The 15,345-nt window shown below is 43.6% G+C and overlaps 1 protein-coding gene across 2 annotated transcripts in view; it reads left to right on the top strand.

Annotated features, from left to right (window-relative positions):
• Positions 1 to 15,345, top strand: part of PDE8A (phosphodiesterase 8A) — a 156,689-nt gene that overhangs the window by 94,500 nt on the left and 46,844 nt on the right. For both annotated transcript variants that reach the window (XM_058736464.1, XM_058736463.1), the window contains exons 7-8: positions 8,633 to 8,711; positions 10,533 to 10,670. In XM_058736464.1, the coding sequence (XP_058592447.1) occupies positions 8,633 to 8,711; positions 10,533 to 10,670 (217 nt within the window). The remainder of the gene's footprint in view (positions 1 to 8,632; positions 8,712 to 10,532; positions 10,671 to 15,345) is intronic.

Here is a 15,345-nt window from a genome sequence, read left to right as displayed (position 1 = left end):
TAAATAGAGATTTTAAAAACTCAGTGAAACTAATAGCTGGTTCACTGAAAAGATAAAACTGGCAAACATTTAGCTAGACTCACCAAGAAAGAGAGGGCTCAAATAAATAAAATCAGAGATGAAAGGAGAACTTACAACAGACACCACAGAAACACAAACAATTATAAGAGACAACTGTGTATAGTTATATGTCAATAAATTGGAAGAAATTGATAAATTCCTAGAAGCATTAAATCTTTCAAGACTGAATCATGAAGGCAGAGAAAATCTAAATAAACCAATTACTAGCAAGGAGATTGAATCAGTAATAAAAAGCTTCCCAACAGCAAAAGTCCAGGGCCAGATGGCTTCACTGGTGAAATCAACCACAAATTCAAAGAACAATTAACACCAGTGCTTCTCAAACTCTTCCAAAAACAAACAAACAAACAAAACAGAAGAGGAGGGAACTTTTCCAGACCCAATTTATGAGGCCAGCATTACCAAAACCAGACAAGGATGCCACAAAATAGTAAAATGACAGGCCAGTATTCCTGATGAACATAGATGCAAAAATCTTCAACAAAATATTAGCAAACTGAATTCAATACATTAAAAGGATCATTGGCATTTGTTCTGGGGATATAAGGATGCTTCAACAGCTGGAAATCAATCAACATGGTATATACCACATTAACCAAATGAAAGCTACAAATCCTATGATCATCTCAATAGATGTAGAAAAAGCATCTGACAAAGTACAACATCGATTCATGATAAAAACTCTCCACAAAGTGGGTATGGGGAAACATACCTTAGTGTAAGAAAGATAACAGATGACAAACTCACAGATAACGCCATAGTCAGTAGTGAAAAGCTGAAAGCTTTTCTTCTAAGATCAGGAGCAGGACGAGAACACCCCACCCCCTCTTTTATTTAATATAGTATTAGAAGTTCTAGCCAGAGCATTTAGGCAGAAAAAGAAAGAAAAGGCATCTGAATTGGAAGGGAAAAGGGAAAACTCACTGTTTGCGCAGAAAATGATACTATATGTAGAAAATCCTAAAAATGCCACCAAAGAGCAATTAGAACTAACAAGTGATTCAGTAAAGTTACAGGATGCAAAATTAATATACAAAAATCCATTGCATTTCTATACACTAACAAAGAACTATCAGAAAGAAAAATAGTCCCATTTATAATTATATCAGAAAGAATAAAATACCTAGGGATAAATTTGACCAAGGAGATGAAAAACCTGTGCACTGCAAACTATTAAGACATTGATAAAAGAAATTGGAGATGACACAAATAAATGGAAAAATATACCATGCTCATGGGTTGGAATAATTAATATTGTTTAAAAGCCCATACTACCCAGAGCAGTGTGCAAATTCAGGATAGTCCCTATCAAAATTCCGATGGCATTTTTCACAGAACTAGACCAAATAATCCTAAAAGCTTATGTGAAAGCTCAAAAGACTGAATGGCCAAAGCAATCTTGAGAAAGAAAGCTAGAGGTATCATGCTTCCTGATTTCAAATGATACTGCATACCTACAGTAATCAAAACAGTATGGTACTGGAATGAAACCAGACACGAGGTCTGTGGAATAGAATAGAGATCCCAGAAATAAACCCATGTTCATCTGGTCAGTTAATCAACAAAAGAGGCTAGAATATACAGTAGGGAAAGGAAAGTTTTTACAACAGTGGTAGGAAAACTGGACAGCTAAATGCACAAGAGTGAAACTGGGCCACTGTCTTAACCATATGCAAAAATTAACTCGAAATGCATTAAAGACTTGAATGTAAGACCTGAAACCGTAAAATTCATAGAAGAAAACATAGGTAGCAACCTCCTTGACATTGGTTTCAGTGAGTTTTTTTTTCTTTTTCTTCTTTTTCTTTTTCTTTTTTTTTGGGGGGGGGAGGGGGCCCTCCAACTCCAAAGGCAAGGGCAAAAAAAAGCAAAAATAAACAAATGAGACTACGTCAAACTTAAAAAGCTTCTGCACAGAGAAGGAAACCATCAACAAAGTGAAAAGTCAACCTACTGAATGGGAGATATTTTCTAATCATATATCCAATAAGAGTTAATATCCAAAATGTATAAAGAATTCATACTAACTAACTTAAAAAAAAAACTGATTAAGAATTGGTCAGAGGATCATAAGAGACATTTAAGAAAACATAGGTAGCAACCTCCTTGACATTGGTTTCAGTGAGTTTTTTTTTCTTTTTCTTCTTTTTCTTTTTCTTTTTTTTTGGGGGGGAGGGGGCCCTCCAACTCCAAAGGCAAGGGCAAAAAAAAGCAAAAATAAACAAATGAGACTACGTCAAACTTAAAAAGCTTCTGCACAGAGAAGGAAACCATCAACAAAGTGAAAAGTCAACCTACTGAATGGGAGATATTTTCTAATCATATATCCAATAAGAGTTAATATCCAAAATGTATAAAGAATTCATACTAACTAACTTAAAAAAAAAAACTGATTAAGAATTGGTCAGAGGATCATAAGAGACATTTTGTTCAAAGAAAACAGACGGCCAGTAGGCACATGAGAAGGTGGTCGAGATCACTAACCCTCAATGAAATGCAAAACCATAATGAAATGTCACCTCACACCTGTCAAAATGGCTTGTTATCAGTGTGAGGTGAGAGACTAGTAAAGAATGGATTTAAACTTAGGTGACCATCAGCTTAATATAGAGTGCTATATGTATAAGATGTTATATGTAAACCCAATGGTAACCACAAACAAAAAACCAGTACAAATCAAAAATAGATACGCAAAAAATAAAGAGAAAGGAATCAAAGTATATCACTAAAGAAAGCAAACTGTGAAAGACAAGAGAGAAGAAAGGAGCAGAGAGCTTCAAAAACAACCTTGGAACAAGTAACAAAATGGCAATAAATCCATAATTATTTTGAATGTAAATGGACTAAATGCTCCAATGAAAAGACAGGGTGACAGAATGGATAAAAAAGCAAGACCCATCCATATACTGCACACAAGAGACTCTGTTCATACCTAAAGACACCTGCAGATTGAAAGCAAAGGAATAGAAAAGCATTTACCATAAGAGACTCTTAAAAACTGAGAATAAACTGAGGGTTGATGGGGGGTGGGAGGGAGGGGAGGATGGGTGATGGGCATTGAGGAGGGCACCTGTTGGGATGAGCACTGGGTGTTGTATGGAAACCAATTTGACAATAAATTTCATATTAAAAAAAATTTTTTTAATAAACTTAAAAATTAAAAAAACATTTATCATGCACATAGAAGTGAAAAGAAAGCCAGTGGCAATACTTACATTGGACGAAATAGACTTTAAAACAGAGATTGTAACAAGAACACAGAAGAAGACATAAAGGGGAAAATCCAACAAGAAGAAAGAATGATTGTAAATATTTATGCACCCAACATAGGAGCACCCAAATACATAAAGCAGTTAATAACAAACATAAAGGAAGTAGTTGATAGTATTACAGTAATGGTAGGGGCCTTTACTACCCCACTCACATTAATGGACAACTCATCTAAACAAAATCAACAAGGAAACAAACTTTGAATGAGACACTGGACCAGATGAATTTAATAGAGATACTCAGAACATGCCCTCCTAAAACAGCAGAATACACGTGCTCTTTCAAGTGCATATGTAACATATTCAGCCTAGAATAGATCACATATTCGGCCACAAATCAAGTGTCAACAAATTCAAAAAGATGAAAGTCATACCATGCATCTTTTTCCCACCACAGCACTATGAAACTGGAAATTAACCATAAGAGAAAATCTGGAAGAATACAAATACATGGACGTTCAATAACATGCTTTCATACAATGAATGGGTCAACTAAGAAATCAAAGAGGAAATTAAAAAATGCATGGAGACAAATGAAAATGAAAACACAATGGTCCAAAATCTTTGGGTTCTAAAAGGGAAGTCTATAGCAATACAGGCTTGCCTCAAGAAGCAAGAAAAATCTCAAATTAACCTAACCTTACACGTGAAGGGGCTACGAAAAGAAAAAGAACAAACAAAACCCCAAAACAGCAGAAGGAAGGAAATAATAAAGATTAGAGCAGAAATAAACAAAATAGAAACTTAAAAAAAGAAAAAAAAAAAACTAGGAGAGCAGATCAATGAAACCAGAAGCTGGTTCTTTGAAAAGATCAACAAAATCGATAAACATTTAGCCTGACTTATCAAAAAAAAAACAAAAACAAAAACAAAAACAAAACAAAACAGAGGACTCAAACAAAATCTGAAATGAAAGAAGAGAAAGAAAAAAAAAATGAAGAGGGCATCTGGGTGCCTCAGTTGGTTCAGTGGCTGACTCTTGATTTCAGCTCAGGTCATGATCTCACCATTTGCAAGATCGAGCCCCATGTGAGGCTCTGCACTGACAGCATGGCGCCTGCTTGGGATTCTCTCTTTACCCCTCTCTCTGCCTCTGCCCTGCTCATGCATTCTCTCTCTCTCTAAATAAATAAATAATTTTTTTTTTTTTCTTTTTAAGTGAAGAAAGAGGAGGGGCGCCTGGGTGCTCAGTTAGTTAAGCATCTGACTTAGGCTCAGGTCAGGATCTCGCAGTTTGTGTGATTCAAGCCCTGCATCGGGCTCCATGCTGACAGCCCAGAGCCTGGAGCCTGCTTTGGATTCTGTGTGCCTCTCTCTCTCTGCCCTTCCCCTCCAAAGATAAATAAACATTTAAAAAAATTGAAGAGGAGAGGGGTGCCTGGGTGGTTCGGTCAGTTAAGCGTCCAACTTTGGCTCAGGTCATGATCTTGTGGATCATGAGTTCCAGCCCCATGTCAGGCTCTGTGCTGACAGCTCAGAGCCTAGAGCCTGCTTTAGATTCTGTGTCTCCCTCTGTCTCTGCCCCTCCCCTGTTCATGCTTTGCGTGTGTGTATGTGTGTGTGTGTGTGTGTGTGTGTGTCTCTCTCTGTCTCTCTCTCTCTCAAAAATAAATAAAAACTTAAAAATTTTTTATTTTAAAATGAAGAGGAGAAATAACAACACAAATACAAAGCATTATAAGAGAGTATGAAATATCATAAGCCAACAAATTGGACAACCTAGAAGAGATAGACAAATTATTAGACACATGTAGCCTCCCAGAACTGGACCAGGAGAATTAGAAAATTTGAATAGACAGATTAGCAATAACATTGAATCACTAGTCAAAAAAACCCCAACAAACAGAAAATCTAGGACCAAACGGCTTCACAGGTAAATTCTATGAAAATGGTGAATGCCTATTCTTTTCAAACTATTCCAAAAAATAGAAGAGAAAGGAAAGCTTCCAGATTCATTCTCTGAGCCCAGCGTTACCCTGATGCCAAAACTAGATAAAGACACTACAAAAAAAAAAAAAAAAAAAAAAAGAACTATTAAGACAGTATCTTGGTGAACATAGATGTAAAAACTCTGAACAATATGTTAGCAAACAAAATCCAACAATACATTAAAAAAAAATCATTTACCACGACCAAGTGGGATTTATCTTGAGTTGCAAGGGTGGTTCAGTCTTCACAAATGCATCAATCTGATACATCATCACATCAGCAAGGGAAGGGATAAAAACCATGTGGTCATTTCGGTAGATGCAGAAAAAGCATTTGCCAACATCCATTTGTGACAAAAAAAAAACCTCCACAAATTATGTTTAGAGGGAACATACGTCAACATAATAAATGCCATATATGAAGAAGCACAGCTAACTTCATACTCAATAGTGAAGGACTGAGAGCTTTTCTCCTAAGATCAGGAACAAGACAAGGATGTCTGCTTTTAATCACTTTTATTACTGGAAGCCCTAGCCATAGCAGTCAGACAACAAAAAGAAATAAAGGCATCCACATTGGTAAGAAGGAAGTAGGACTTTCAACTACTTGCAGATGACATGATACTATATATAGAAAACCCTTGAGACTCTACCAAAAAACTACTAGAACTAATAAATGAATTCCGTAACGTCACAGGATACAAAATCAACATAAAAAAAATTCGTTGCATTTCTATACACTAATAATGAAGTAGTCGAAAGAGAAATTAAGAAACCAATTGCATTTATCATTGCACCAAAAAGAATTAAATACCTAGGAACAAACTTAACCAAGGGGTGATAGACCTATATCGAATTTTAAAACATGGATGAAAGAAATTGAAGCTGACACAAATGGAAAGATATTCCATGCTCACAGATTGGAAGATCATACATTGTTAAAATATTCATACCATCCAAAGCTGTCTACGGATTTAATGCCATCCCTATCAAAATACCAACAGCATTTTCATAGAAGATCTAGAACAAACAATCTTAAAATTTGTATGGAATCACAAAAGACCCCAAAAAGCCAAAGCAGTCTTGAAAAGGAATAAAACCGGAGTTATCACAATCCCGGATAACAAGATACGCTACGGAACTGTAGTAATAAGCAAAACAGTGTGGGTACTCGCACAAAAATAGACCTACAGATCAGTGTAACAGAATATAGAGCCCAGAAAGAAACCTATCCTTATATGGTCAGCTAATCTACAACAAAGGGGGCAAGAATACACACTGAAAAGACCTCAACACCAAAAGAAAAACACATACTTAAAAAACAGGCAGAAGACACGAACAGACATTTCTCCCAAGAAGACCTACAGGGGTGCCTGGGTGGCTCAGTCGGTTGGGTGTCCAACTTCAGCTCAGGTCATAATCCTGCAGTTCATGAGTTCAAGCCCCATGTCGGGCTCTATGCTGTCAGCTCAGAGCCTGGAGCCTGCTTTGGATTCTGTGTCTCCCTCTCTCTTTGCCCCTCCCCTGTGCTTACTCTCTCTCAAAAATAATCATTAAAAAAAATTTTTTTTAAACAAAGAAGATCTACAGATGGCCAACAGACACCTGAAAAGATGTGCAACATCACTCATCAGCAGGGAAATGCAAATCAAAACCACAATGCGGTATCACCGCACACCTGTCAGAATGGCTAAAATAAAAAACAGGAAACAACAAGTGTTGGCGAGGACGTGGAAAAAAAGGAACCCTCGTGCACTGTTGCTGGGAAGGCAAACTGGTGTAGCCACTCTGGAAAACAGTATGGAGGTTCCTCAGAAAATTGAAAATAGAATTACCCTATGACCCAATAATTCCACTACTGAGTATTGACGCAAAGAGTACAAAAATACTAATTCGAAAAGAAATATACACTTCTGTGTTTCCTGCAGCATAATTTACAGTAGCCAAATCATGGAAGCAACCCCAGTGTCCATCGATAGGTAAATGGAGAAAGATGTGGTAGCTGATGAGGCAGCTACATCGTATGAATTTTGTGTGGTGAGAGATGATAACTAGACTTGCCCTGGTGATCAGTTTGCAATGGATACAGAGGTCAAATCACTGTGTTTTACATGCGAAGCTAGCAGAATATTATATGTAAATTATACTTTAGTTTGAAAAGACTGAATTATTTCCTGGTGGCTCTATAAAGATTGTATTGTGATATGAATAGGCAATCAAAGATTATGTTGCCAAATATATAGGGAAGATGTCCTACAGACATGAATCAGGTGGTTTGTTAATAAAAATACAGCTAACCCTTGAACAACATGGGTTTGAACTGCACGGGTTCACTTATGTAGAGATTCTTTTTTCAAGAAACACAGTACTAGAAATGTATCTTCTCTTCCTTATGATCTTTTTATTTTTATTTTTTAAGTTGATTCTGAGAGAGAGAATAAGAATCCCAAGCGGGCTCTGCACTGCCAGTATGGAGCCCAGTGCAGGGCTCAAACTAACGGACTGCGAGATCATGACCTGAGCTGAAATCTAGAGTCAGATGCTTAGCTGACTGAGCCACCCAGGCTCCCTTTTTTAATGATTTTTTAACAGCATTTTCTTTTCTCTAGCTTACCTTATTGTGAGGACACAGTGGATAATATATATAACATATAAAATCTGTGTTAATTGACTGGTTGTATTATCGGTAAGGCTTCTGGTCTACAGTAGGCTGTTAGTACTTAAGTTTCTGGGGAGTCAAAAGTTACATGCAGATTTTTGACTCTGCGGGGTCAGTGCCCCTAACCCCTGCCTGGTACACGGGTTAACGGCATGGTTATTTTCCTGGATATTGTGACGATTTTCCCATTTGTCATCTTTTTAAGTTTGTAAGTTGCTGTTATTTCTTCATTCCAAATACATACTCTTTTTTACATAAAAAAGGTAAAATAAAATAATAGCTACAAATGGTTGACTGCCCCCTTTCTGCCAGGCTCTATGCAGGATTCTGGACCCTTCAGATGGGGAGGAGGGAGACTCAGGAGGTTCAGTCACACACCCAGGGTCCTGGAGCTGGTGAACGGCTGCGATCCAGCCCTGGCGTGTATTCCGCTCTGGTCCACTGGTCCGCACGTTGGAAGGAAGGCTCCAGTTGGGCATAGTTGTGGTCAGGTAGCAGGGTTGCTGACGTGTTTATTTTTTCTTTTTGCTTTTCAATATTTCCCCTTTTTTTTTTCTTGGGTTAGTACTTGTTACTTTTATAATCAGATGAAAAACACATTTAAATAAGTTAATGCAGTAACGCAAGATTGTGTTGCATTTTGTGGTATTTACATTAATCAGTGTTTGTTTTTGTTTTTTTTCCTACCCATAAAGGGCTTGTAACTCAATATTCACTGCACTGGAGAAAAGTCAAGAAGCAGTTGAAATTACAAGTGAAGACCGTGTTATACAGGTTAGTCATTTTGGAAGGTCATTTTTCTGAATTTCTGGTTTTGTTTGCCCTTATTTTAGGATTGAACCCCTCAGGTATGGTTTTTTTTTTTTCTTTTTGAAGTTCAAGAGACCAAGTTTTCCTTAGAGGATTATCAGAACAAAATGTATAAAATGTGTAGTTTAAACTAAGCTCCCTGTAGATAAGAAAAGATACTAATGATTACTTTGGGTGCTAGAAAATATTCTAGCACATTTGCATTTATTACTTTTCACCTTTTTGTTTGTTTGTTTGTTTAGCAAGAGGAGACTTTTATCCAGAGGGATTACCCCCGGGGGGGTGGGGGGGTGGGGGGTGGGTGGAGAGGAGGCTCTGACCGCAAGGTCTGCAGGTTCTTGCCTTTCTCCCTGGTCTTGAAGATAGTTTACACCTTTAGAAATTTACCAGAAACTACTCAGAATTTCCAGAACAACCTAGTAGTCGCTGAACAAATGACCCGTTAGTAGCAAAGTGGATTCATAAAAGCGGCTTAAGGTAACAAGACTTGCACTTTTTAGATAAGAAGAGAGGGGTCGTGCCGAGGAAACGCCCCCTTTGTCCGAGAATCAGCTCTACCTTGATGTTGATTCTGATTCTGAGCACTCCTGCTCCTCACTTTCCTCTCACTTGTGACTTTCTCTGTAAAGAGCTGCTGATCCTGACTTTCAGGAGTTGGTGCCCTGAGAGGCAGCCTGGGCCAGTGGCTGTGGGTACAAGCTGGTGTCAGACAGGCCTGGGTTGCATTCAGCTCGGCCCTTTCATAGCTGAGCATCGTTGGGCAAGTTACTTAATCTCTCTGAATGTGGTCTCTCGGCTGTACAGATGGGAATAATTGTCTTTTAAAGTTTATTTGGGAGCAGGGGGGAGGGCAGAGAGAGAGGGAGAGAGAGAGAATCCTAAGCAGGCTCCGTGCTGTCAGTGCAGAGCCAGACACAGGGCTTTATCTCACTATTCGTGAGATCATGACCTGAGCTGAAATCGAGAGCTGGACACTTAAGCAACTGAGCCACCAGGCGCCCCAGACAGGAATAATATTAATGTTCACAATACTAATTATTGCCTTTTGTAAGGATGTTCTAAGGACTAAGTGGGTTAATGTGTGTGAAACGCATACTATAGTGTCTAGCAAGGAAAACAGATCTTAAGCAGCATCAGTTACTGCTTTATCATTATTTTATTATTATTATTATTATTACTATTACTATTATTATTAGCACATGCTCAACTTTCCTGTACATTTTATCCTAGTCTTGTAATCTTCTTTGAAATTTAGTCATACAGCCTTATATCTGTAAATACTTCGCAGTTCATAGCCTGTTTTGATTATTCACGTGTATCACGAGAGTGGCAAGATAGATGTTCTGTTCCCATTACACAGATACGCAGACTGAGACTTAGAGGGGTCAAGGGACTCGGCAGAGGAGGGTCTGAGTGCTTCAGACTTCAGTCTGGTGCTTTGTCCTGCTGTATCATCATCCCAAAAAGCCTTTTGTAGCAACCCAGGCCCGTCTCCATGTGGCTTCTTTCCTCTGTTGGTGTTCGAGTGGGATCAGGCCATCTCTCCTGGGGGCCTCGGGGGCCACGGCAGAAAGCGCAGCCAGGTGTCCCTGGAGCAGCGGCTTCTCTGGACTCCAGGGATCACCTGGGGGTGTGCTCTTAGGGCTTTAGAACTGTGGTGGGGAGCTCCACGTTCTTGAGCTTTCTAGGAGGGAAACAAGCAGGCTTGGGGTGAATACCCTTGATTGCCCTCTTTTCAAATTCTCTTCTAATCTGGGTGATGTTGTTTCTTTTGTCTCCGCCCAGTATGCAAATCCTGCGTTTGAAACAACCATGGGCTATCAAGCAGGCGAACTAATAGGCAAGGAGTTAGCGGAAGTGCCTGTAAATGAAAAAAAGGCTGAGTTGCTCGATACCATAAATTCATGCATCAGGATAGGCAAGGTAAGTGAGGGCTCCGGCCCTTGTTCACTCTCGCATCACAGAGAGGACAGGAAAGAGACTTGGTGCTCACTGAGCATTGCACACGCCGGGGAATCGGAGTCCTACCCCGCGCAGAAGCCCGAGGAAGTGCTGCTGGCGTCATCCCCATTTTTCCCATTTTGCGGAAGAGGAAACTGAGGCCAAGAAAGGGTAGAGTGTGATTAGCTGTTACACTGAAAATTACTCTTTTCATCTTTATGATAAATAAGTTGACCTTTCTAATCACTGATCTTCTGAGCGGTAGGTGTTGGCAAATGGCTCTGGGCAGAGGAGCGCGCCGGTGAGGTCCGTGGTCTTGGAGCACCTCTGAGCCCAACAAGTCTCTGGGCCTCCTGCTTTCATCCAGCCTTTTCTGGAATGCCTCCCGTGGGCAGATACTCTGCTAGATTCTGGCATAGACAGAAGGGCACAACACAGACTCCTTCGTAGAGAGCTCCTATTCCAAGGGTGCAAACGGGACAAGTCACATGATCTCAGTGCCGGGGGGACAGACGGAAGGCAGGCCCAGTCTGAAGGGCAACTTCTCAGAGCCGGGCTCCCGTCAGCACCTCACGGTTCCTGGGTTTTTAGACAAGAGACGGGTTGTGCCCAGGAAATGCCGAGGCTGCTGCTTTTCCACAGTCTTTCCTGCCGGGCTCTCGTGAAGGTTTGGAAGTCAGGGGGAGACCCATCATCTGGTCACTCCGAACGCTTGAGATACCGGTGACCGGCTCTCTTGCCCGCTGCCTTGTGACATCCGGCCAGCACGTGTCCCGTAGTCTAGCAGAGCACGTCACCGGGGCCCCGGAGACACCCTTGGTGGGTTCGTGTCCCTTGGCTCTCCTGCGGCGCTGAGCAAAGGGAGGACAAGGACAGGGCAGGCAGGGCCCAGTGACATGCCATCTGGGGAATAACTAATGGGCACTTCCTGAATCCCGTTCCTTCACCTGTTCTGTCAAGGATGATGATTTTCTTGCTGGAGAGAGTGGCAGGTCCTCCAGAAAGAGCATGGAAGCCGAGGCAGGTAGTAGGCCTCAGGTGCTCGGCACCCTGCCCAGGCTGGCCCCGCCCCCGCCCCCCTCAGTTGGCAGGGGCATCCTCAGAGGGTGGTAACCAAGCAGCAGTCCCGGAAGCCTTGGGAGGGCTTTCCACGGCCTCCCCGATCCTGGCATTTAGGCCCCATGCTGCCTCTGGGTCAGCCGGCGGTTCTGTCGTGCGGGCCAGCCGGGCACGAGCCAGAGATGACGGCCTCGCGCGCCTCCATCTGGTAACCCAAACACGGGGGGCCCCCGCTCTTCGCCAAAGAGAGAGTGGAGGTGGGGACGGGGCCGTTAGCGGGCTAGAGCCAGGCCCTGGGATCTACCAAGATCCGTGTGAAGGGCATCTTGCCTCCTACGTAATGCTGTTGGCACCAGGTACGAGGGGCCTCAAGCTTGAACACCTGAGACCTGTTCTCTAAAATCTATTGTGAGCAGAGGATATGAAAGATTATCGTGTTATGACCCCAATACTGTTATATTTCAGAAAGGAACACGGTTGTTTATTTTGTATGTTTCGGAGCTCCTGGGGAGAGCCGTTTGTCCTTCGTCAGTAACCTGCTGGTCCCTCGGCCAGCACTGCGACAGGACAGGCCGCTTAGCCGGGAAGGTTTTTGATGTGAAAGAAAACATGGCCTTTCTGATCGCGTCCCCTAGGGAGGGAGAAGGGCTTGCTGAGGAGTCGGCTGCCCTGGGTAACAGTGGTGCTGGGTTCAGTGGAGAGAGCTCTGACAGGCCCTGGGAACCAGAATGGGAACTTAGAAGTAGTTAGGTGACAGCGCTGGACGCTTTGAAGGGTCACATTCCAGGTGTGCCCCTTAGGGATAGAGGAGAAATTGTGATGACGGTCAAAGGAGGAGTATTGCAAACACTACCCTCTGCAGACTCCCTCCATGTTGTTCTCAGCCAGCAGCCCCTCTTTGGGAGAGTACCTGCTGATATTAGGTGACCTTGATTTTCAGCTTCCGTGCTCAGGCTTCCTTGCATCCCTGCACATCCTTCCCGACTCCCCCCTTTTCCTCGTCCCCAGGACTCGTCTCGCAGGCTCTAGAGCCTACGGTCTCCTCTTCTCAGACACCTAAACCTTACACGGGTTCTTCTCCTTTAGAAACTGAATTTTCTTCCCTCGGAAGTTGTGTCTCGTGGGCACTGAGCAAATGTTGGCTGCTCGGGTGTCTGCCTGTAATAATGACGTGTGGCCACAGAGCCCCCACTGGCTTTTCAGAACTTGGAGTTCCAGGTCCTCTGCTTTGTTCCGTCACTGGCTCCCTCAGTGCACGTTTCCTCCCGCGTTTACCAGGGTCCTTCATCCATGCTGTGCTCCTCAGAAAGCTTCTTGTTTGCCGAGGCACCTTTGCTACTCCACAGGGATGTCCCACGCCTCCCGCTTTTAGCCCCAGCCTCTTCTCCAGGGCCTCGTGCAACGTCCCGCCATCACCTCGTCTGACAGCGATGATTTCCTGTCATCCCCTCCAGCCTCTGCTGCCTCTGCTGCCTCTGCTGCCTCTGCCTGTTGGCCGTCCTCACACTTGCCCGGACGCCCATTCTTGGCAGGCTTTTGGCTCCTCCCTACCCTCCGGCATCAAGTCCATCACTCAGCCCTGACGTCTGTTAAACCCCTGCCTTGGAGAGTCCGCTGCCTGGGCCTGACCTTACGCAGGGCCTTCTCCCCAACCCTGGGTTTGCGGTGGCTGAACCCAGTCAGGTCTCCCCGACCCGTGACCTCCACCTCCAGTCAGCGCACTCCCCAGTCCCGAGTGATTAGTCTGATCACGTCACTCTGCCAGTGTAGAGGTCACATCCCTTGGCCTGGCTGCAAGCATTCTACAGTCTGACCTCGGCCTGCCTTTTCCATTCAGTGAACAGAAGCTCCAGTGTCCCTGGACTGTTTACCATGTGCAGACCCTGGGGACAGGACAGCAGATGACAGAGATTTCATTCTTAGACACCAGGCATCAAGAAGGGGCTGTCCTGATGGTCAGAGATGCCAGCTTGGTGCTTAGCTTGCCCCCGAACAGAAGCGAGGTGTGGGCCCCGGTGCCGTTCTGAGGGGGGGGCTCGGCCCGCAGAGAGAGGCCTGTGCAAAACCACCTGGGCCGGAGCAGCCATTTACTGGTTGCCGTGTGTCAGGACCTCGTGCTTTTCCGGATTGAATCTTCATAACCGCATTCTCAGGTCGTGCTTTGGTATTCTCGGGAACTAGAACTTATGTATTTATGATAGATAATTGTTTCTGATAAGAAATACGATCTGTGATGAGTAACTATTGTTTGTTTCTGTTGGCAACTGAAAAACTTACACGTGAAACTGTTCTCCAAGCAGAACCTCTGCCCAAACCGGCCTGTTCCTTGGCCGGACTGTTCAGCTCCGGCCAAATTGGCTTCTTTTCTACCTTTGCTTGGTGCCCATGTCTTTTCAGACAGGAGAGAAAATCCTGCAGATGTATTTTAAAGTGTTGATTGATTGATGGATTGAATTGGTCTCCCATTTTTCTCCCTCTCTCTCTTATATAACAGCTCTATTGAGAGAATTATTCTCTACTGAGAATAATTGAGAATTCACATACCACACAATTCACCCACTTAAAGTCTACAGTTCTGTGGTGTTAGGTCTGTTCACAGTTTTATAAACATCACCACAGTCAGTTTCCCATATTTCTCTTGATCGTGAGCTTCAGAAGTAAGTCTTGGACCCGTCTGCTGAAGCCCCCTTGGGGGATAGCGGGCTGTGGGTGAGGAGGACACACTGTACCTTCCTGCCCAGGGACCCCTGTTTAGTCCTTGCCTGTTCTGGGCACTGGCCAGTCTCTCCTCAGAACTGTAGTGAGTAAGAGCCTCAGCTCCCTTCTGCTCTGGGCCAAGTAAGCCCTGAGCTGGGCTCTCAGGCTTTTATGTCAGTCCTTCCTTGGCGCCCACTGTTTTCAGAAATACGTTGAGAAGCATCGGTAACCATCCTTCGCTTCTGTCCGAATATCCTGGTTTCTGCTCAGTCCGCTTTCTCAGAGGAGCCTGAAAATGAGATTTTCCTTTTGGCATTTGCACGCAGGTTGCCATGCCATAAGCATGGAAGATTCCAGAATTGACCCTGTGTGAGGGTCTGGACAGGAGATTGGAGCTAGGCCACCAGGGCTTCCCGCCTGGGTCAGCCCCAGGTCCCGGGGAATCTAGAAGGGCAGGAAGGTTATGGAACACCCTAGAAGTTCAGTGTCCCACAGTGGGTTTTAAGGATATTTATAGCTTGAGGACCTTGGTGACTCTTGGGGGGATTCCCAACCTCTTGGGCGGGAACAGAACCCCGCTCTACCTCAGGCTTGTCCTTGCCACCCCAGGGGTAGGGAACCACCTATAGCCCCTGTTCTCTCACTGTGGTCACGGCACGTGTGCACCTCCTGTCCCAGGCTGCAGTTTTGTTCTAAAAGGATTCTGTATATTCTGTCTGCTCACTGGAGCACAGCTGGTGTAACTGTGGCCCCGGCTTTTAAAGTCTCACTGATGTGTTATACCTGAGCCCAGACCTGGCTGTTCCCCTCCCTGACCTCCACGGAGGGACCGTGGCCCTCACACAATGCCCCCGGGTCCTGAGGGTCTCCCCTCCCGAATGCAGGGGCAGAGGCCGCACCG

This window comes from Neofelis nebulosa, chromosome 7 (assembly GCF_028018385.1).
Source record: "Neofelis nebulosa isolate mNeoNeb1 chromosome 7, mNeoNeb1.pri, whole genome shotgun sequence".
Lineage (NCBI taxonomy): Eukaryota > Metazoa > Chordata > Mammalia > Carnivora > Felidae > Neofelis > Neofelis nebulosa.
The sequence above is the reverse complement of the archived record's forward strand: the minus strand, read 5'-3'. Positions and strand labels throughout refer to the sequence as shown.